This window comes from Vulpes lagopus, chromosome 7, assembly GCF_018345385.1.
Source record: "Vulpes lagopus strain Blue_001 chromosome 7, ASM1834538v1, whole genome shotgun sequence".
Taxonomy (NCBI): domain Eukaryota; kingdom Metazoa; phylum Chordata; class Mammalia; order Carnivora; family Canidae; genus Vulpes; species Vulpes lagopus.
Genome location: NC_054830.1, coordinates 8743316 through 8764526, shown reverse-complemented (window position 1 = coordinate 8764526; position 21211 = coordinate 8743316). Strand labels below are relative to the sequence as shown.

Here is a 21211-nt window from a genome sequence, read left to right as displayed (position 1 = left end):
CTGAACCTAATTACAGCTTGAACATCAAGGTCAATTTAAAAGGGGGCCATTAGTGTTACAGCCCAGGTTCAAGATCCCATCTGCCTTAGACTAAACTAAGGGGCAAAGCCTTGCAGCACTCTCATCTTTGACCAACCTCAAAACTCTGGGTCACTGGGCAGGTTAGACATTTTCGAGAAAGCTTAGCTGAGCACTGGCCTGTGGGAGGTGCAATAAGGAAGGGCGAAGCAAGTGAGAAATTGCTAAATTCATGAGGACACACAGCCTCAGAATAAAACCTTGTTGCAACCTCAACACGGCCGAAGGTCACCTGCCTCGACTTGGGAAGACAAAAAGCTGACACGTGTACCCAGCTTCCCTTCAACAAACGGGTGCATTTTAGAGAACAGGAGAGAACGAGGGAAACAGCGATACGTCCCACAGAGAAAAAGACCGCGCGGAGGGGAGAGCGAACGCTGGGACAACGGTCGGCTTTACAGGAGGGTACTGTGAGGTCTCGGCGGAGGGACCCGAGCAAGGAGCCACGTGGATGTCCGGGGCGAGGCCGCACAGCCAGCGCTCGGGCGTTTATATGGATCGGTTAACACGGCCTGGCTCAAAAAGAGGCTTTCGGGAAATAAGGGATAAATACGATTTTAGGTAAGAGAACTTGAGGCCTCTGCGGTCCAGCTGCACGTTTCCGGCTCGGAAGCAGAGGAGCTGGAACCACCCCGTACGGCCCAGGCGGCGAGCTCGGGGGCGGCATTTCTAAGCTCAGCGGCGCCGAAGTGCCTTGGCCAGCGCCGCGCCGCCAGCCGCCCTCCGCATCGGCCCCGGCACGGACTCCTGCTTTAACAGGCGCCGGAAGCAGGAATCTGCGTTTTCCAGCCCAGGGCCGCCGTAACTGCACCGCGGGAAGCCTCGAGCTGCGGGATTCCAGGGTCCGGCCGGTCTCCCCGCGTGCCGCTCGCTTCCGGCCGGCGCGACCGCGTCATCACGCGGCGCCGGAAGTGCCTTCGCGCTGCCTTGGAGACGGGACGCGGGGCCCTCGGCTGACACTGCCCGGCTGGCCGCGCCCACCCGGTCGCCATGGAGCTGCCCCCTGGGCCACGAGACGATCCCCGCGCCTGGGACGATGACTCGGAGCCGGAGCCGGATCCCGACCCCGACGCGCAGGCCGAGGCTTACGTGGCCCGCGTGCTTAGTCCGCCGAAAGCGGGGCAGGCGCCCCTGCGCGCCCCTTTGCTGTCCGCGCCAGTCGCGTCCCCTGGCGCCCTGGAGCCGCGGGCGGCGTCCAAGGGTCCGCCCGTGGGGGTCCCGGGACTTCTCAGCCTTCCTCCGGAGCTGCTGCTCGAGATCTGCGCCTACCTAGACGCGCGCCTGGTGCTCCACGTCCTCCCGCGCGTGTGCCACGCGCTGCGCGACCTCGTGCGTGACCATGTCACCTGGAGGCTACGCGCGCAGCGCCGCGTACGCGCGCCCTACCCAGTTGTGGAAGGTGCGCGCGCCTGGGGGCCGGGGTCGGCTGCCCAGGTTAGGCTGGGGTGCTGTGAGCACAGCCTGGAGCAGGCTTCCTGGCTGTCCTGGCTTGGGTGGACGCTGAGGTAGTCATCGATGGCGACAAAGCCCCTGACCTCTGGGTGCACCATGAGCCAGACGCTTGGGGTCCTGGGTCTGTGGAAATCTACCCTGGAGGGCTGGGGTCCCTGAACTCAGGATCCAGCGATGCTCAGGATTGGGGTCTGGTGGTACCAGGGCCCTCACTGCTGGCTGGGGGCTGACACAGGGACTTGAAGTCTCAGCTGTTGGACTCTCTTGGGGCTTAGAATAAGGCCAAGAATCCTCTGGGTATAGATGCTGAACCTAGAACCTGGTGATGCCAAAGCTCCTCATCCTTACAGTCTTGACCTAGGTAGGGGTGAGGCATGGGCCAAAGGCTCGAGCCTCCAACCTTTGATCCAAACCTACAATTTAGAGGTTTGGATCCCTGGCACCCTAGCCCAGGGTCTAGCCTAGTCTAGAGGCTGGTGGTAATTTCTCCTCTCCCTGAGGTCAGATCCCTGGGGAATAAGACAGCTTGGTGACCTTGAATTGATGGGGCTGTCCTGAACAGCATGACAAACAGTTGCTTGAGCCCCATTATACCACTGAATCTCTGCACCTAGGGCTTGAGTTCTACATCTTGACAAGGTTTACAGATACTAATTTGAGAACACTTCCCTGGGTTTGGTTAAGATTATGGAGGCAAAACGTCCTAGTTCCGATGTCTAGCCTGAGGGTTGAGGCTGGACCTTAACACCCTGAGGCTATTATCCTCCACATTTGAGTTGGGGTTTGAGGCCTGCAAAGGTGATCCCGAGGCTCCAGTTACCCAATCTTTGGAAACTGGGGTGAGTAGTCGTAGACCTCCTTGGAAGGTGGGTGGCTGGTGGTCCCAAAGCTAGATCCTGGGCCTTCTTGGGTGGGGTGAGGGATCCAAGTGAGGTTTTCTCCAAGTCTGGGGAAGGCTGGGCTTCCTGGAAGCCAAGGGTGGGCTTGGACAGCTGGCGTCGATGTCAGGATTCCTGCCCACTGGGGACCCCACTCCTGATGCCCCACAGAGGAGGACTTTGACTGGCCAACAGCCTGCATTGAGTTGGAGCAACACCTGTCGCGCTGGGCAGAGGATGGGCGCTGGACTGAGTACTTCTGCTTGGCTGATGGGCACTTTGCTTCCATTGACTCGGTCCTGCTGCTCCAGGTGAGGTGGGGGATCAGCAGGGGGGGCAGGCAGGGGGGACCTGGGTGACTCTGACAATACTACCTCTCTTCTCAGGGTGGTGCGCTTTGTTTGTCGGGCTCCCGGGATCGCAATGTCAACCTGTGGGACATGCGGCAGTTGGGGGTAGAGCCCAGCCAGGTTCTAGTCAAGGCCCTGGGAACCGAGAAGAACAGCACCCACAAGGTGAGGGCTTAGGGGGCCAGGTGAGGGCAGGAGGGGGTGAGGCCTGGGGAGGATGCCATGATTAAGGGCATGGGTTTTGGCATCAGATGTAATGGAATTAAACCCTGCTCTGCCATTGTTAGTGTGGCATCGGGTGAGATGTAGGACTTTTGTGGGCCCCTATTTCTCTGTCTAGGGGTCAGTTAGGAGGAGGATGAATGAGATGAATATGCTCTGAGAGCTTCCCTTAGGCTGGAGTACACAGTAGGCACGCTGTAGATGTCAGGTGTACCTTGAGAGGCACAGGGCAGGACAATGGTGAGGCTGCCCGCCGTGGGGATCACAAAGCTCTGAGCATGGCTGTCATCTCATGAGAAGTGGCCATGGAGGAACACCACCACCACCGCCAATCATTGAGGTGGTCTAGGTGGTGGCCAAGAGCTTGGTCTCAGAGCTAGGCCACTGGGTTCAGATCCCCACTCTGCTACTCCCTGGCTGTGTGACCTTGGGCAAGGGACTCAACCTCTCTGTGCCCCACTGTCCTCATTACAGTACTCTCTCCACAGAGTCTGGGGAGGAATAAGTTAGTCATCAACCAGTGCTTTGTGCCTATTAGCTCCTGAGGCAGGGGCTGTTTTTTGTGCCCATTTTCCCAATGAAGAACCTGAGGAAGGGCACTTCCCTTGCCCAGGTCATGGAGGGGAGGACCCATCCGTAATCACACTGTTAGGTGGCCTCAGACCACCACTGGTGCTGAGCCTCGCAGGGACCTGACATAGGAATATTATTCTGTGTGGATGTGCACGTCCTGCACTCTGAAGTCAGACAGACCGATAGACCTAAGTCCTAACCTCTACTTGGAGCTGACTTGCTCTAGGTTCTTGGGTCAGTTGTCTCCCTCCTCTGACCCTCAATTTTGTTACCTCTGAAATGAGGGATGATGACATGGGTCCGGTCTGCAGGGCTGGGTGTGGTCGCTGGCAGCGCTGGACCACCGTGTGTGCTCTGGTTCCTGGGACAGTACGGTGAAGCTCTGGGACATGGCAGCAGATGGGCAGCAGTTCGGCGAGATAAAGTGTGTGGGGTCCTGGGCAGGGAGGCAGGGCAGGGCTGGGTCCTGCCTACTAACAGCCTGAGCCTTGTGTTCCTTGTGTTCCCAGGGGCAAGGCAGCTGTGCTGTGCTTGTCCTACCGGCCTGATATCCTGGTGACTGGCACCTATGACAAGAAGGTGACTGTCTACGACCCCAGAGGTGGGCTGGGGGCCCTGGAGCCTAGGTGGGGAGAGGAGGTCTGCCTGGGGTCTCCAGGGTCATGCCGGGGAAGGGGACACTTGGATCTCATCCCCGCCTGGCTGGGGTGACAGTCATAATAGTTCCTGACCACTCCAAGTGGCCTGTGCTGGGGCAACAAAGACAGCTGGTGGGGAATGGGTGTTGGGGCAGAGGCAGCCCCCTCCACCTGGGTGTTGCAAGGGATGGGAGGGCTCCCAGAAGAGGGTCCTCTGAGTCTCAATACTGTGGGAGGTGGAGCAGCCCCTAAGAACCTTGGTTCCCCACTTCCTAGCTGTCAAGCTTGAACCTCAGTTTCCCCATCTGTAAAATCTGGATAATAACTCTGACCCCGTAGGGTTAATAGGAGATGACAGAAAGAACCTCGGTGGATTAAACGTTAGTTTACATAAGAAGCCTAGGATAAACAGTGCCCAGCATACATGCCTTTTCTGTTGCTTCTTTCTTTATCCATTTGTACTGTAATTGAAGGGCTGGGGGGTCTTCACCCAGGTGGAGCCAGAGCAGGTGGGGGGTCACGGTGGAGGCTTGTCTCAGACCCGCCTGCAGGCGGAAGCATTTTATGCTGGGACCTGCTGAGGCCTGCACTGTACTGAGAGCAGATGGGGTTGGGATGGCAGGTGGGAGAGGGTGCTGAGGGCTGGGGGTCCTGGGCAGCCCACCCCCTGCAGGGACAGAGAGGAGAGAGACAGGATCACATGCGGGAAGGGACGCGGGTGGGCAGAGCAGACCAAGGGTCGTGCCAGGTGGGATAGGGGCCCAGGAGCCCAGTGGAGGCCGGGCGGCCTCTGAGGGGCTCTGATGTCTCCCTCCTCCCCGCCTCACTCGCGAAGTCGGCCCAGCCCTGCTGAAGAGCAGGCGGCTGCACTCAAGTGCGGTGCTGGCGCTGCTGGCGGACGACCGGCACATCATCTCGGGCAGCGAGGACCACACGCTCGTGGTGTTCGACCGCCGAGCCAACAGCGTCCTGCAGCGACTGCAGGTGGGCCCTCCCCTGGGGCCCAGAGGGACCAGGCTGGGGCTGGGCCTGGCCTCAGCTGCTCTGTCCCGCATCCCTCCCACAGCTGGACTCCTACCTGCTCTGCATGTCCTACCGGGAGCCCCAGCTCTGGGCTGGTGACAACCAGGGCCTGCTGCACGTCTTCGCCAACGACAGTGGCCGCTTCCAGCTTGTCCGGGTCTGCCAGGGTTCCTGCCCATGCCCGACCATCCCCGGGCCTCCTCCCTACCTCGTGACCCCTGGGTGGGCTGACCGTGGGAGAGCCCTTACCTGAGTGTCACCTGTCCCTCCTTTCTGCAGTCTTTTGACGTGGGCCACAGGTCTCAGATCACAGGGATCAAACACTCACTGGGGACCTTGTACACCACGTCCACTGACAAGACCATCCGGGTGAGGCCCCTAAGACAGGCGCCTCCAACCCTATCCTACCCCTGGCAGCTGAGGTACACTCGTGACCTTTGCCTGTTGGCCCTTGCCAGGTGCACGTGCCCACGGATCCACCAAGGACCATCTGCATGCGAAGCCACAACAATGTGCTGAATGGGGTAAGACCCTGCCCTATGCCCCCCGCCCGGCTGCCCAGAACGCCCCTGACTACCTATGTCCCTGCCCTCCCAGATCTGTGCTGAGGGCAACCTGGTGGTGGCTGCCTCCGGGGGCCTATCGCTGGAGGTCTGGAGGCTGCAGGCCTGAGCTGCCAGACGTGGAGGTGGCGGTGGATCTGCCGGCCCACAGGCTGGGCCGCGGCCTCTGTTCTCGGGGGACCTTCCCCCGTGCTGGTGCTGTCTCTGCCTTCTCCCAAAGCCCTGAGGCACATGGGGTCCGGGCCATGGTGAGGCAGGGTCCTTGGGCTGTGCCCCACGCCAGGGAAGGTGAGGTTGTTCAGGCCCACCCAGGGGATGGCTCCCTCCCCTGGGCCCTGTTTTTGTTAAGGTTTGGATACCTGCTTTCCCTTGAGAGCGAAGGAGAAATAAACCTGATGTACTGGTGTCACCTGAGGACTCCGCCTGTGCTTGCTTGGGACTGGGATGTGCGGGGCGTGTGTCCGTGGGACAGTCATAAAAACCTTGGTGGCAGCCGCTGTTTTATCCAGGTGTAATGTACCTGTTCGAGGGCCTTTCTGCTATCATGGTCATGTGTGTGTCACTGGGGAGGGGATGTGGCTGTGTGTTACAGTAACCCTGTGTGCTGGTGGATGGGGGTGTGTGTGAGGAAGAAGGAGACTCTTGAGGATGTGTGCACATTTGTACAATGGCACCTGCGTGTGACATGGAGGGGTGTGTGATGTGTGGTGGCACTCTACCCTAGAGTAGACTGGGACTCTGCCCCTAGCTGTGTTTGTGCAGTGGGCCAGGGGATCTACTAACCTACCCCATTGGTGTGGGAGGAAGAGGGGTGGGGAAAGTGCATGCTCTTCCCTCCGGGGGGGCCAGGATGTGTGTGCTGCTGGGGCCACAACCCTAGAGTAGGCGGGGGAGGGAGGCTGTGCCAGGCATGCAGGTGGCCCCCGTGGGTCTGCAGGCCCCCTCTGCCCCCACTGAAGCCTGGCTAAGCCACGTCCTGAGGATCATTCACTTCATTTTTATTGAGGCCATCTGGGTAGTCAGGGCCATGAAGGTCACAGGATGGTGCAGGGCTTCTTCTCCTTGAAGGGGTTGGTGGCAGCTGGGATGCCCACAAGGAAGGGGTCACTCTTGGCCTGCTCCGTGCAGAACTGCAGCAGGTCGGCAGCCGCCTTGGACACCTGCAGGCCAGCCTGGTCAGTCGGGCCTGGGCTGTCCACCTGCCCCCTCACCCGGACCTGCCCATGCCACCCTGGCCCTCACCTTCACGCGGTCGATGCCTGCCTCCATCCGCAGCTGCTCCACGGCCCGGCGGGCCTGCCCGATGTCGCTGCCAATGGCCACCTTGCTGGACATCTGTGGGGAGAGTGAGCAGGGTCAGAGGCATGAGATTCAATTCCAGACCCTGAGCCATATAGCTAACTGAGAGTCCCTTGTGTCCTCCTGTGTCCCCCGGGGACTGTGGGAAAGGGGTGGTGGTTCCCCAACCCATCAGGACCACATACTTCAGCTAAGGACTCCGGCTGATTCCTGACTGCTCAGTCCTTCAGCAGCCCAGCTCTGGCTCCCTCCCCTGCCAGCCTGGCCTCTCCTGCCCCCTCCTTCCCTTCCCCCCGCAGAGACTTTGAAGCCAGGACACTCATGGAGTGAAATGTCACCACCAGCAGCAGCTGCCTCAGCTGAGGGGGTCCCTGCCCCAGGGGGCCCAGTGGCTGCCCTGGTGTCACATGTCACCTTGGCTGGGGGAGTGGAGGGGGCCCCAGCCTCTTACTGCCCTGGTTAAACCTCAACTAATGGGCCCCAATAAGCCTCTTTTGGCAGCCTCTGCCCCCCCGCCCCGCCAATACAGAGTATACCCTGGCTCAGGTGCAGCCCTGCCTCTCCACTCCATCTACACTTATCCACAGATAACTCTGTCCACTTGCTTATGCTGATGGTTCCCTCTGTCCCCATCCCAGTACCTTCCCCGATTTCAGATCCACCCAAAGAACTTCCTGCCTGCTCAGTCTGTCATCCTGGTGTCTCAGGTGTTTGCTGGTAGCTCAGCTGAACTCAGGACTATCTACCCCCTCCAGCCCCGCCCCCAAATTCATCACCATCCACTCAAATGCCCTGGGGCCCAAATCTTGAACTCCTTCAATCCTCCCTTTCTGGGGTCCTGACGTCTGATTCTTTCTCAGGACCCATTAGATCGACTTCAAATTAGGTTCTCAGTCTGGTCACTCCATATCTGTTGGCATGTCCCAGGTCCTGCTCCCACCTCTGTGGCCGGGACCAGTGCAGTCGCCTCTGCCCTTGTCTCCCCTGCTCTGCCCTTCCCCACTGCCTCCATTCTCAAGGCAGCCGGGGGGTCTGGTAAAAAAGAAATCACTTTACAACATGGATAAACCTTGAGGTCAGGTCATATATTAAGTAAAACAAGCCAGCCACAAAATGACCAATAACCTATGATCCTATGTGCGGTCCCTAGAGAAGTCAAATTGAGAGACAGAAAGTAGATGGTGGGGTGGTCAGCACTGGGAGAGGGAGGGGAGGGAGATTTAGTGTTTAATGGGGACAGTTTCAGTTTGGGATGATGAAAACACTTCAGAGATGGATGGTGGTAACGTTTGTACAACAACAGGAGTGTGCTTAATGCCATTGAACTGTACACTTTATTTTTTAAAATTTTTTATTTATTTATGATAGTCACAGAGAGAGAGAGAGAGAGGCAGAGACATAGGCAGAGGGAGAAGCAGGCTCCATGCACTGGGAGCCCGACGTGGGACTTGATCCCGGGTCTCCAGGATCGCGCCCTGGGCCAAAGGCAGGCGCCAATCCGCTTCGCCACCTAGGGATCCCAGAAGTGTACACTTTAAAATGGTTATGATGGGGCAGCCCGGGTGGCTTTATAGTGCCACCTTCAGCCCAGGGCCTGATCCTGAAGGCCTGGAATCAAGTCCCACGTCAGGGTCCCTGCATGGAGCCTGCTTCTCCCTCTGCCTGTGTGTGTCTCTCTCTCTCTCATGAATAAATAAATAAAATCTTTAAAACAATAAATAAATAAAATGGTTATAAGTTTTATGTTTTATATAAATATAAATACACATATATATGGTGTATATATGTATACGTAAATAAAATTTTTAATTTTAAATATTTTTTATTTAAAAAAATGACTTAATACAAGTTATAAAAATTGGAAAAAAAAATCGGAGTGTCTCAGTCCTTTTTAAAACTCTCCAATGGTTTCCCAGCCTCTTAGAATAAACCATTTTCCTTACTACAGCCGAGGGCACTCTGCTCTAGTACCTTCTATCTGCTCTGAATTCACTTTTTTGTTTTTACAGGTTTTATTTTTAAGTCACCTCTACACCCAATGTGGGGCTTGAAGTCACAACCTCGAGATCAAGAATCACATGCTTCACTGACTGGGCCAGCCAGGCACCCCCGAATTCATTGATCAACCTCTTTCCCTCCTTCATTCCTCATGGATTACCCTCATGCCCTCGTGTGGGCTCATTCATTTGTTCAGCATATGTGCTGAGATCACAGTATGTGCTTGGCACTGCATAGAGTAAGAGAAACAGCAGTGAAACCAGACAATCCTGCCCACAAGGAGCTGCCGTTCTAATCAGGGAGGGACACGCAAAAGCAAACAAAATGTATCAAGTGCTTTGAAAGACAATGACAAGAGATGCCTGTGTGGCTCAGCGGTTTAGAGCCTGCCTTTGGCCCAGGGCATGATCCTGGAGACCCGGGATCCAGTCCCACATCAGACTCCCTGCATAGAGTCTGCTTCTCCCTCTGCCTGTGTCTCTGTCTCTCTCTCTCTGTGTCTCATGAATAAATAAATAAAATCTTAAAAAAAAAAAAAAGACAATGACAAGCAAGGTAAGGGTGGAAACAGGTGGTTGGAGCAGGCCTCTTGGATGAGTTAGTATTTAGACAGAGGCTCAGAGGACAAGGAGCTGTAGAAGAGGGTTTCCAGGCAGATGGAGTAGCAGGTGCATCATCCCTTGGTCAGGAGATGAGCTTGGCGGGTTCTAGGACAGCGAGGAGGCCAGTGTGGCTGGAGAGGAGGAAGTGAGGGCCAGTGGAGAGAGATGAGGGAATGGAGGGAATTGAGCAGGCATCTTCACAGGCCAGGGTGAAGACCTTAGGTTTTACTCCTAGGGAGAAGCCACCAGAAGAGAGTTTTAAAAGGAATGATGTATCTGGCTTCTGTTTAATGAGCTCTCTGGCCACAGCTGGGAGATGGATTGGAGGGAAGGTAGCCCAGTGTGGAGGCTGAGAGAATGGAGAGAAGCATCTGGATACAAATACCCAATCAGAATGTTGTACATCTAAAACTAATAGAATATGTTAATTTTATATCAATAATAATAATAAAAAGGCACCTGGAATTGGGACCTATTTTGTGGGCAGAACTTGGCGGAGGTGCTGAGGGATGGGTGAGAACAAAGGGAAGACGTCAAGCTCAGTTCTCCAGTGTTGGGTCTACTAGGTGCATGGAGGGCTTATTTGCTGAGTTGAGGGCTTTTTGATGAGATGTGGAAGGCTGCAGGGAGATCAGCGTTAAGTGGAGTGGGAGCTGAGGTGGTGAGTTTGAGATCCAAGTGGGGACTGTCAAAAATGTCAGGGAGGATGTTCTCTTCCTCCAGTTAAGTGGGCTATCTCTGACCTCAGGACTTTTGCACTGGCAGTTCTCTTTCCCATTGGGGGATGGTGGGGGAAAGGCCTCCCCAAATCTGCACATATGGGGCCTTTCTTGGCTTTCTGGCCTTGGCTCAAATGTCATCTCCTTGGTGTCCTTCCCTAACCACCTGTCCCTGCAAATAAGGCCATCAACCCCTTCAACCACCCCTACCTCAAAAACACATCATGTTTGAATCCTCATAGCACTAATCACTATTGTGGTTAGCTTTACTAGCTCCCCAATCAAACTGTGGACTCCAGGAGGGCAGGGTCTGCATCTTGTTCACTGATAAATCTGAGTCGCCAAACACAGAGCCCAACGTATGGTATAGACTCCATAAATTATAAAGTGCCTGGTTAAAAGATTCCCCCTGGACCAAACCCTATGCAGGGCTAGGAGGACCCGTGAGATACAGACCTCACCTTCGAGGGTCTCACAGTCTTGCTGGAGGGAAAGAGAGGTCAGCCCTGGATCCCAGAGGAGGTCCCTTACCCAGAGGACGGTCAGGGAAGGCTTCCCAGAAGTGACGGCCGCAACTACCAGGGGAAGACCAGAGGGTTACGCAGCATGTGGAGGCTCTGGTACGGACAGCGATCACTACACCATTTGATGAGAGACGCTCAGGGCCAGAAACTATCTGACATTTCCTGATGACTCGAATCCTGTCCTAGGGCGACGTCTAAGAAGCCATCCTCCTTCCCCAAAGGGACAGAAACGAATGGGAAAGCGCCGCGCAACGCGGTGGGTCTCCAGCAGGCGGCAGTGAAAGCAGGACTCTTCATTCATCTCGGGCTGACAGGACGCGAAACAGGGAATAACGGCTCCTCGCGGCTTCCATATTACGGAAACGCATGCGCAAACATGGCCGCGCCCTGGATTGTGGGGCTCAAAGAGTCACGTGACTGAACGACTTCCCGTCCCCTTCTGCAGGTTTTCCAGAGCCCTACTTCCTGCACTGTCATATAGAAGCGCGTGCCGGGGCTTAGTGCGTTTCGAGGCCGCTGGAGGCCTGGTCTGGGCGGCTGTGATCTGAGAGTGCGGCCGCAGGAGCATGGAGGGTCTTCCGGAAGGGAAGGCACCCGCGGCGGCGCTGGCCGCTGTGCTGAAGCATAGCTCAGCGCTGCCCTCCGAGAGCTCCCAAGTCCGAGGCTACGACTTCAGCCGCGGCGTGGACTACCGTGCGCTACTGGAGGCCTTCGGCACCACTGGCTTCCAGGCCACCAACTTCGGGCGCGCAGTGCAGCAAGTCAACGCCATGGTGAAGCTTGGGGCGGAACTTCCTGGGTTGAGGGGGTGTGGCCTCCAGTAGCGGCAATGCGGTATTGGGGGGCGGGGCTCCCTTGAGAAGGAGGCGTGTCCCTTGTCGGGCGGCCCAATAGGTGGAGAGAGGCAGGGTCCGTTCTGGGCAGCGGTTTCCGTGCTGGGGAGAGGACCTTGTGCCTTCCCATCTCCATAGCATCCTACCTTCAGGATGAGGTTGGGACTGATGCTAGATAGGAGGCGGGTTGTAGGTAAGGAGTGAAGTGTTCTGAACGGTGCGGTTGAGGAGGAGCCTCAGTCAGGGCGGGGTCTGGGCTCAGATTTGCTTTTTCCAAAGGGGAAAGTGACCAGGCCTGCAGAGGTAGTGCTCTCAGGTTCCTTGAAAGGGGGATAAAACCTGAGCGCGTGCCTTGAGATTTGGGCGGTGAATGGGGCCGAGCCTGTGCAGGGGGCGTTCGTTACTTGGCTTCAGGTATTCCAGGTAGAAGTGGTTCCTTATCCCTGAGTGGGCAGGCCCCAGGGCTGGAGTCTGATCTTGAAACCCACTTGGAGCCCTCGGGCTAGAGTTTGGGGCCAGAGGGTAACTCGACTCTGCCCTTACACCTAGATAGAGAAGAAACTAGAGCCGCTGTCGCAGGATGAAGACCAGCATGCAGACCTGACCCAGAGCCGCCGTCCACTTACTGGCTGCACCATTTTTCTGGGCTACACATCCAATCTCATCAGTTCAGGCATCCGTGAGACCATCCGTTACCTCGTGCAGCACAACATGGTGGGTACCTGGCGGGGTTGTGGACTTGGCCTCTCTAGGTTTTATGGGCAATAAAAATTATTGGCCACTTAAATGACATAGGGAGACAGGATTGTTTTAAGCAGAGGAACAGGATCTACTTTTGTTTTGCAGTAGAGGTTTTCCCAAGGGTCACTGGATTAGTGTTGGGAATGAGGAGCCCTACCTGGCATGAGGGCAGGGCCCCTCTTCCTGGGCCAACCTGATTTGTGGCTGCAGGTGGACGTCTTAGTAACCACAGCTGGCGGTGTGGAGGAAGATTTTATCAAGTGCCTGGCACCCACATACCTGGGCGATTTCAGTCTCAGGGGGAAGGAGCTACGTGAGAACGGGATCAACAGGTTCGGGGCTCTGAGTGATGCTGGGCAAGGGAGCTGGGCTGAGGATCCTGGGGCCCGATGCCCACATGCCTCATGTTCTGCAGGATTGGAAACCTACTGGTGCCCAATGACAATTACTGCAAGTTTGAGGACTGGTTGATGCCCATCCTGGACCAAATGGTGCTGGAGCAGAACACGGAGGTGGGGCAGGAGCACCCTGGGGGTCGGTGTGGAACTGAGGAGGCCCTGCTGGCTGAAGTCAATGTCTCCTCCTAGGGTGTGAAGTGGACACCTTCCAAGATGATTGCCCGACTGGGCAAGGAGATCAACAACCCAGAATCAGTGTATTACTGGGCCCAGAAGGTGAGGGACTAGGTAGGGCAAGGGTACCAGGCCTTGGCACATGTTAGCCTGTTTCACCTTCATAGCCACCTGGAGAACCATTTCATCATCTCCACTCTTAGGTGAGGAAGCCAACACAGATGTTAGTTTGTCTGAGGCTGCACAGCCACTGAGTGTGATCTTGTGATCACTGAGTGTGAGTGTCCCACACTCCTCAGAGGCTGAGGTCCAGCAGTGGGAGTAATGAGAGCTACCATTCTCCACTGGTTTTGTCTGGTTTCATCACATATGCTTCATCTGTGATGGAGATGCTGTTGCAGTCTCCATTTTACAGTTGAAGAAGCTAAGGCCTAGAGAACTTAGTAAGCATTCTGCCTAGAGTCAGGCAGAGAGGAGGGGATGCCACTGGGATGGGGGCCAGTCTGCCTCTGCTGGGCTCTGAGTTCATTGCTCTCATCTTGCTGTTCCCTAGAACCACATCCCCGTGTTGAGCCCAGCGCTCACAGATGGCTCCTTGGGCGACATGATCTTCTTCCATTCCTACAAGAACCCAGGCCTGGTCCTGGACATTGTTGAGGGTGAGGTGCTAGGGCCACAGAGGAGCAGGGGAGGTGGGGTGGCTGTGTCCACTGCCTGACCACAATGCTCTTCTCCCAGACCTGCGACTCATCAACACACAGGCCATCTTTGCCAAGCGCACTGGGATGATCATCCTAGGCGGGGGTGTGGTCAAGCACCACATCGCCAATGCCAACCTCATGGTGAGTGGGGACAGAGTAGCCGGTTCCTAGTAAGGATGGCACTCAGGCTTGCCATACAGACCTGTGCTAAGCCTACGCCATGTGCCAGGGCAACAACTGTAGACTAGATAGGCCAGGATCCCTGTCCTCCTGGACTGATGTTCTAGTCAGGGAGATAGGTGGCAAACAAGTGATGTGCATGTCACGGGGCAGTTAGCTGCTGTGGGAAAAAAATGAGGGATGACAAGAGAAAGAGAAAGAGAAAGGAGTGCTGTTCAGAAAAAGGAAGTTCTGGGAAAGACAGCCTGTAAACAGAAAACAGCCAGTGCAAAGGCTCTGAGGTGCCTGAATTAAATCAAGGGACAGTTAGCAGGCCAGTGAAGGGGACCGAGACAATTAGCAGCAGGAGCCTGGCCTCTAGGGCTGCCAGTTGGGTGCTTATAGGTGCACCCTGGCTTCTATAGGGGGAACAAATGGCAGGTCTTGGTAAAGAACGATGGGGCCAGGATAGGAGTCTTAATTGTATTTGGTGGCAGCCCCTGCAGATGTGGGAGAGTTGTTGCTACATGGTTGGTGCTTTTGGGGCAGCTTTGCCCATTGACCCTACCAACCCCCAGCCTCGCACTGCTCTTGCATTGGCGTGGGGCCCCCCTTCCTACAGAGTGAGGGGCCACTATGAACTTTGTTCATGCAGGACACGTCCCCCAGCCTCTCTAGCTAGTGCTGTCCCCTTTCCTGTCTCCAGTGACTGGCTGACCAGCTCACCATGCCTCTCCCCACAGCGGAATGGGGCTGACTATGCTGTCTACATCAACACGGCCCAGGAATTTGATGGCTCGGACTCTGGTGCCAGGCCTGACGAAGCTGTCTCTTGGGGCAAGATCCGGGTGGATGCACAGCCGGTCAAGGTGAGGGCCAGTCAACTGGCCAGGGTGCGGTCTCCCAGAGTGTAACCACAGATCCTGTGGTTCACCCAGGTCCCCTCTGCAGGTCTATGCCGATGCCACCCTGGTCTTCCCCCTGCTTGTGGCTGAAACCTTTGCCCAGAAAAGAGATGCCTTCATGCCTGAGAAGAATGAAGACTGAATGGCTACAGCTCCAGGAAGTCTCCCCCTCCTCTATTTATTAGCTTGCACACCTGGTCCCTCCCTCACTCCTTGGTCAGCTGCGTGTCTAGAATAAATGGTCTCAGTCATCCTTCTGAGTCTGCGTCTGTGTCCTTGGTAACAACAGGTCCTCCACCTTCAGCCTGTGCCACCCTCAGCCTCATAAGCCTCCTCCCGCCAGCAATGGACGCTGGCCCCCATGGCAGTCAGCAGGCAGGGCTCCGTGGGGTGGTAGGCCAGTGACTGTACCACGCCGGGACCCACAGGAAGGGCCAGTGCCAGGGCACCCTGTGGAGTGAAGGGGTGGGGGGTGGTTATAGTGTGTCTCTCCCCTGACCTTTACCACCCACCTCTAATTGCTTCCCAGGCACTACAAACTTGATATGCCCCCAAATGAACCCCGCAGTTGTTCCACCCTCCCTGGTGCTCAGGCCAATCATCTGGGAGTCTTCCTCTTTTATACCTCCTACCCCTTTATCAGTAAGTGCCCCCCTGGCCCTGCCTTTAGACCATATCCAGACTCCACATTCAAAGCCACTACTTGCTCCAATCCTGTGGTGTCTGTTCCCAGCTTCTCTCTCCACCTGCTGCCATCCGGGCTCTACAGGCCACTGGGCTGCCTCCATGCTCACTTCTTTCATCACCTTGCAGTCACTGCTCAGCACATATGGTCTGTCCCACAAGCAGGCCCCAGATTTCTCTTCCCACTTCAAGATGTCCCTTCATGTGCCCTCTCCTCCAGGGTTGATTCTAGTCTAGTAGACTCTTGAGAAGCATGCAGGACTCTGGCATGTTCTTAGTTGCCAGAGAGAGGTCCCTCAGGTCTCCAAGGCCACCCCCCACCCCTCCAGATTCCTCCATCCTCTTAGGAGGATTACTTTCCCTGGCCAAGCCCTGGCCCTACCCCATTAGGCTAGAAGTGTCTGTTCCCAGCCTGACATCCCCACCAGGCTGAGACACATCAGGACAGGGCTCACAGGACTTGGGATTAGAAATCACGGGGATGCTCAGAGGCAGTTTAGGTTTCTTGAACCACAGCCCCATCTCAGCTGGGGTCCAATGTGGCTATTGGCCCTGTTCCACCAGGGTCAGTCCCAGCGTCTTTCTGTCTCCTGACCAAAGAGTACCACACCTCCAGGCCTTAGTACACACTGTTCCCTCTGCCAGACATGCCCTTCCTGTTTGTCCTCTCACTCACTCCTCCAAGCCTCTGGCGCTAATAGCATTCCCTTTTGCAGGTGTGGGAGTGGTGAAGGTAAAGACAGGGCAGGCACCCTGGTAAGGAGTTGGGATGAGGAGGCTCACCTCTACCAGGTCCCAGAAGTACACCTTTCCATCCTCGGAGCAGCTGACCACGTGTGTGTCACGCTCACTCAGGCAGCAGTCCAGCTTGTACTCCTGGTTCTTGTGGCCCGTGTACCTGTGGGTAGGTGGAGTTAGGAGGGCTTGGGTCTTAGTAGGGGTTGGGGAGGGACCCCATGACCCTAAGAACTCACTCGCCCAGCAGCTCCCCTGTGTCCTTGTCTAGAAGCCGCAACGTGGAGTCCAAGCTGGACACCAGGGTGCACTGCCCGTCCCGGCTGAAGCAGGTACAAGTGATAGGACCTGAGGGGTGGGGAGGGGTGCAGGTGGGTGAGGCTGGGGCCCCCTTTGTTGTCCCCCTCCCAGCCCTGCCTGCCCCACAACCCCGTCATACTCACTGCCCACATAGTCTGAGAAGAGCTGCCCCATCCTCAGGTCATAGCGCCTCACCCGGCTGTCCACGGAGCTGCAAGAGGATGGATCCACCTGAAGCATCAACTGGGGGCAGTAGGTCCATGGCTCCCCGTACTCTCCCTGACCCTGCCAGGACCCTTAGGGTGGGGAGGTGCTGGGCTTGCCCTTCATGTGCACTCTTCACTGTCAGGCTCGCACTCAAGACTTAGCCGTGGAGAATAAGCACTGGTAATAATTCATGAGTGGAATTCCAGGGCACTAGTTTTGAGACTTATACCCAGGGCCAATCGGGACCTACTCCATCTGTTTCTGATATGTACTGAGTATCCTCTCTGTGCTAGTCCTTGGGACACAGCTGCAACAAAGCTAGGAACACTTTCTTCCATCAAAGAGCCTTGCTGACTGAGAGTCATCTACGAAGGTCACCCCAAGAAGGTGACCTCTAAACTGGGACTTGATAAGGAGACAAACATGTGTGGTCCAGGAGGAGATGCATGGGAACAGATGAGGCAGCCCAAACTAGTGGGAATGGCACTCCTTTGCGTTGTGGCAGCAAAAGGGCAGCCTTTTTTGGGAATTTTAATTATTTGCCTCTTGCAACAAGAATATTAACCCTATGTGGGCAGAGATTTTTCCCTATTTTATCCACTGCTGTGTGTTCACTGACTAAAAAAGTGGTATGCAAGAGATGCTCAAAAACACTTTCAGTAGAAAGGTAGTCCAGGTAGAGGAAGAACAATTGCAAAGGTCCTGAGATGAGAGCATGATTAGTATATTAAGAGAAACGAGACCTGGATTGAATAAGAGCTAAAAGATCGGCAGAGACCAGACTGTGCAGGGCCTTGTAAGCTGAGGTGAAAAGAGTTGCTTTTAATCTGAGTAGAGAGGCAGCAGTGATCCCCGGGGGCACCAGCAGAGGGGTGAGGTCCTGGCTCCACTCACCCTGCCAGGACCTCATGGTCTGACACTTTCACACTGGATATGCCATCCCTGGCTTCGTCCAGTGTCTGCACCGGCTCAGGCCTCCGAGATCGGCAGTCCCAGCATCGTATGCTGGAATCAATAGAGCCTGTGAGGACCAGCATGAGGTAGAAGTCAGGTTTGGGCAGCAGGGGCAGTACCCTGCCCAGGCCCCAGACTCACCAGACAGGATGACCTGTAGCCTCTTCATTAAACTGGACCGTGTTCACCTTCTGAGAAACAGGAATTGCCACTCAGAGGAAGCTGGACTTTGGAAAACTGAGATAAAGGCAGGGTTCCTGATGCAAGTTAAAGCAAGGGCATGGGAAGGTGGGGGCGGGGGGCGTTGGATATAAAAATGCCAAAACTAAAAAAAAATCAAAATAAAAAATAAAGCAGGGATCCCTGGGTGGCGCAGCGGTTTAGTGCCTGCCTTTGGCCCAGGGCGCGATCCTGGAGACCCAGGATCGAATCCCACGTCAGGCTCCCAGTGAATGGAGCCTGCTTCTCCCTCTGCCTGTGTCTCTGCCTCTCTCTCTCTCTCTCTATCATAAATGAATAAAATAAATAAATAAATAAATAAATAAATAAATAAATGATGTCTCCCCACTTCCTACCTTCAATGTGGCCTCTTCTCTACCTTTAAAAAAAAAAAAAAAAAAAAAAAGCAAGGGCAAAGGAGGGGTGCCTGGGTGGCTCAGTTGGTTAAGTGTCTGCCTTCGGCTCACTTTCTAGGGTCCTGGCTCAGGTTTCTGGGATCGAGTCCCATGTTGGGCTCCCTGCTCAGTGGGGAGCCTGCTTCTCCCTTTACCTCTGTTGTTCCCCCTTGCTCATGTTCTCTCTCAAATAAAAAAAAAAAAAAAAAAAGAGAGAGAGAGGGGAGGTGAAAGGTTTTGGGGAAATTGCATGCTGGGCCACCGGGAAAGGATCCTCGCTCTGTAATAGTGGGTGGAAGGAGTCTTTGTCATCACCTACACGATAATGCGGGTCTTCTCTGCCATCAAGGCTCTAATGAGGGCTCTTGTTTGTACTCACCCCCGCGTGGCCCCGGAATTTGCGAACGACCTGCCCCGATGCCACATCCCACAGCACCACCGCCTTGTCCCCGCCGCCGGAGCAGAGACTACTGTTGTCAAAGGAGCTAGAGGGCAGAGGAAGGAAGGTCAGTGCTGACCTCAGATCCCGACCTCTGCACCGGATCACGCGGCCTGGCAGCCCACCCACCGCCACAACGGCTCACCCGGCCGCGTCCAGCACCTCGTAGCCGTGGCCACTGTACGTCCTCAGCAGCGTCCCTCGCAACGGATTCCACAGCTTCAGGGTCTTGTCGCTGCCGCACGTCAGACAGTAATTGCCATCCACTGGGGAACAGCAGGAAGGGATCAGAGGGCTGCGGACCTCAGAAGGCAGGAGAACCCGGAATGAAGAGCGAGCTCACCATTAAATCGTACAGCTCGCACTGCCCCCTGCCCGCAGTCCAGGGTCTTCACCCGTTTTTGCGGCAGCTCCGGGCCCCGTGGTTTGGGCTCCGGGAAAGCCATCGTTTTCGGGACCCCTTCGTCGCCGCCTTACATCGGTTTGCCCCGGAGCTTCCGAACCCTCGGAACCCACGCTTGGATGTAACCTTATTGTCTTCCGTAGTCTACTTCCTATTTCTCACTTCCGGTTCAAAGGTTTGGCTTTTTCGGGATAATATTGGGAATACCGAAGTCTGATTCCAGCTCCCAGGTTTCTTTCCCCACTTCTTGTTTTCAAGGAACATTTTTGGTTTCTTCTAATTCTGTCCCCCGGCTTGGAGGAGTCCTGGCCCCCGCCGCCAGGAACGGAAGCTCGAAGACCGAGGGTGTCACTCCAAAAGCCACCCTCCGTTTCCGCGCCGGAAGCTGCAACTCCCGCAGCGGAAGAGGCACGACCTCCGCCCTGCCATGTCCACTAACAACATGTCGGACCCGCGAAGGCCGAACAAAGTGCTCAGGTGAGGACCCCGACGTCATGGGAACAGGGCTCGGGCTGTGGGGCGAGGCCCAGGGAAGCGCTTGTCCATTTCGGGGGCGGGACTCGAGTGCCTCTGACCCTTGAGCCTGCCGCAGGTACAAGCCCCCGCCGAGCGAGTGTAACCCGGCCTTGGACGACCCGACGCCGGACTACATGAACCTGCTCGGCATGATCTTCAGCATGTGCGGCCTCATGCTCAAGGTGGGCGGCACCGGGCTTCCTCCGGCATCGCTTCGCCTGACAGCGAAGCCCGTGAGGGCAGCGGATTCGGAACCAGCGGGGCCGACGCTAGGGGGCGGGGCTTGGGCCTGGCCGGGGGCGGGGCTTTGGTGCTGCTGGGCGGAGAAAGCCGGAGCGCGGGAGGGAAGGAAGGTAGGGGTGGGTACCCGAGAGGTCAGTTTGAAGGCGGGGCCAGGTTTCAAAGCAATTTGGAGGGGCCTCCTGGAGAAAGGATGGGGTTCTTAGCATCACAAGTTATGTCACAGGCCAGTCTTAGGCCTGAGGTTATGTGCTGGGGTCAGAGACGCAGGCCAAGAGGGTAGGACGAGAAACTGGGTACCTGGAGTAGGCTACGGGGAATAGAACTGAGGGATTTTTGGGAATGAGGTCCAGGCTGCATCCGGCAGAATCAGTGGGTTGGAACCTGTGCCTGGGGTTGGAACCCCTCTGGAGGCTCATTAGTGTGCCTGTCACTGACCAAATACCCCCATCCACCTTCCTTTCCCCAGCTGAAGTGGTGCGCCTGGGTGGCCGTCTACTGCTCCTTCATCAGCTTTGCCAACTCCCGGAGCTCTGAGGACACTAAACAAATGATGAGTAGCTTCATGTGAGTCTAGGCCTAGAGACGGAGGATTCCTGAGTAGTTGGAGAGGGGGACCCAAGCCTACCTGGACTGACACCTCTTTCCCTTTTCAGGCTGTCCATCTCTGCTGTGGTCATGTCATATCTGCAGAACCCGCAGCCCATGACACCCCCCTGGTGATGTCAGCCTAGGACTTCTCTCTACACCTTCCCCCAGGCCTGGCCCCTGGCTGCTCAGCCTCTGCCCTCAGCTGCTGTCCTGGGCTCCCCTGAATGAGGTAGTCTCCGGGCTTGCAGCTGGATGGAGGGAACCTGACCCTTTCCCTGGGATTCTACTTCTGCTGGGCAGAGGGGAATACCTTAGGCCTACCCCTCCTGCCTGCCTTCCCCACCCTGCCTGCTGCTGGGGGAGATGCTGTCCATGTTTCTACGTGTATCTACTCGTCTTTTTTGTTGTTTAAACCAGTTAATAATAAAATTTTGCATTCTGGCTGTTCTTTGCGACCTCTCTCTTCTGTGCATTTGTGGGTGCTCTTCGTGGTGGGGGAAGGGCTTCAGATCCTCCAACTCAGTCAGGCCTATGGTGGGGCTCTAGCCTGGAGCCTTCTGGTTGTTCATTTGCTTATTTCACAAGCCTTGTGACTTAAGTCAGCTGCCAGAGACAGGACAGTGATCCCTGTCCTCTGGCAACTCAGCAGATGAGCTCTGCTAACCTGAGGAATGTGGGCTTTGATTTTCTTATCAGAC

General features: G+C 56.0%; 5 protein-coding genes across 9 annotated transcripts; 3 read left to right on the top strand and 2 right to left on the bottom strand.

Annotated features, from left to right (window-relative positions):
* Positions 1-715: 715 nt before the first annotated feature.
* Positions 716-6186, top strand: FBXW9 (F-box and WD repeat domain containing 9). 2 transcript variants are annotated; one of them, XM_041762775.1, is made up of 10 exons: positions 716-1477; positions 2580-2719; positions 2795-2923; positions 3865-3977; positions 4063-4154; positions 5027-5175; positions 5258-5371; positions 5494-5583; positions 5673-5738; positions 5812-6186. In XM_041762775.1, exons 1-10 carry the CDS (start codon positions 1069-1071, stop codon positions 5884-5886), a joined length of 1377 nt encoding a protein of 458 aa, XP_041618709.1. In that variant the 5' UTR covers positions 716-1068; the 3' UTR covers positions 5887-6186. The 2 variants fall into 2 exon arrangements, with proteins under 2 accessions (XP_041618709.1, XP_041618710.1); XM_041762776.1 differs by lacking the exon at positions 5027-5175 and having other exon boundaries at positions 4063-4132.
* A 568-nt stretch (positions 6187-6754) lies between these two features.
* Positions 6755-11289, bottom strand: GNG14 (G protein subunit gamma 14). Its single transcript, XM_041763961.1, has 3 exons — positions 10927-11289; positions 7020-7112; positions 6755-6937 (listed from the first exon to the last, which is right to left on the bottom strand). The coding sequence occupies exons 2-3, from the start codon at positions 7110-7112 to the stop codon at positions 6812-6814; spliced, it is 219 nt and encodes a 72-aa protein (XP_041619895.1). The 5' UTR covers positions 10927-11289; the 3' UTR covers positions 6755-6811.
* A 190-nt stretch (positions 11290-11479) lies between these two features.
* Positions 11480-15083, top strand: DHPS (deoxyhypusine synthase). Of its 4 annotated transcripts, none has more exons than XM_041763955.1 (9): positions 11480-11692; positions 12302-12466; positions 12704-12825; positions 12909-13005; positions 13081-13167; positions 13619-13724; positions 13804-13907; positions 14669-14794; positions 14877-15083. In XM_041763955.1, the coding sequence occupies exons 1-9, from the start codon at positions 11486-11488 to the stop codon at positions 14970-14972; spliced, it is 1110 nt and encodes a 369-aa protein (XP_041619889.1). In that variant the 5' UTR covers positions 11480-11485; the 3' UTR covers positions 14973-15083. The 4 variants fall into 4 exon arrangements, with proteins under 4 accessions (XP_041619889.1, XP_041619893.1, XP_041619892.1 ...); XM_041763959.1 differs by having other exon boundaries at positions 13804-13911; positions 14740-14794; positions 14877-15015; XM_041763958.1 differs by lacking the exon at positions 11480-11692 and adding an exon at positions 11809-11945.
* WDR83 (WD repeat domain 83) lies at positions 14985-19248 on the bottom strand. Its single transcript, XM_041763962.1, has 9 exons — positions 19107-19248; positions 18909-19029; positions 18704-18809; positions 17865-17901; positions 17651-17789; positions 16693-16760; positions 16489-16597; positions 16298-16412; positions 14985-15280 (listed from the first exon to the last, which is right to left on the bottom strand). The coding sequence occupies exons 1-9, from the start codon at positions 19207-19209 to the stop codon at positions 15131-15133; spliced, it is 948 nt and encodes a 315-aa protein (XP_041619896.1). The 5' UTR covers positions 19210-19248; the 3' UTR covers positions 14985-15130.
* A 193-nt stretch (positions 19249-19441) lies between these two features.
* WDR83OS (WD repeat domain 83 opposite strand) lies at positions 19442-20956 on the top strand. The gene is made up of 4 exons (XM_041763960.1): positions 19442-19643; positions 19759-19864; positions 20392-20489; positions 20579-20956. The coding sequence occupies exons 1-4, from the start codon at positions 19594-19596 to the stop codon at positions 20643-20645; spliced, it is 321 nt and encodes a 106-aa protein (XP_041619894.1). The 5' UTR covers positions 19442-19593; the 3' UTR covers positions 20646-20956.
* The last annotated feature ends 255 nt before the right edge of the window (positions 20957-21211 follow it).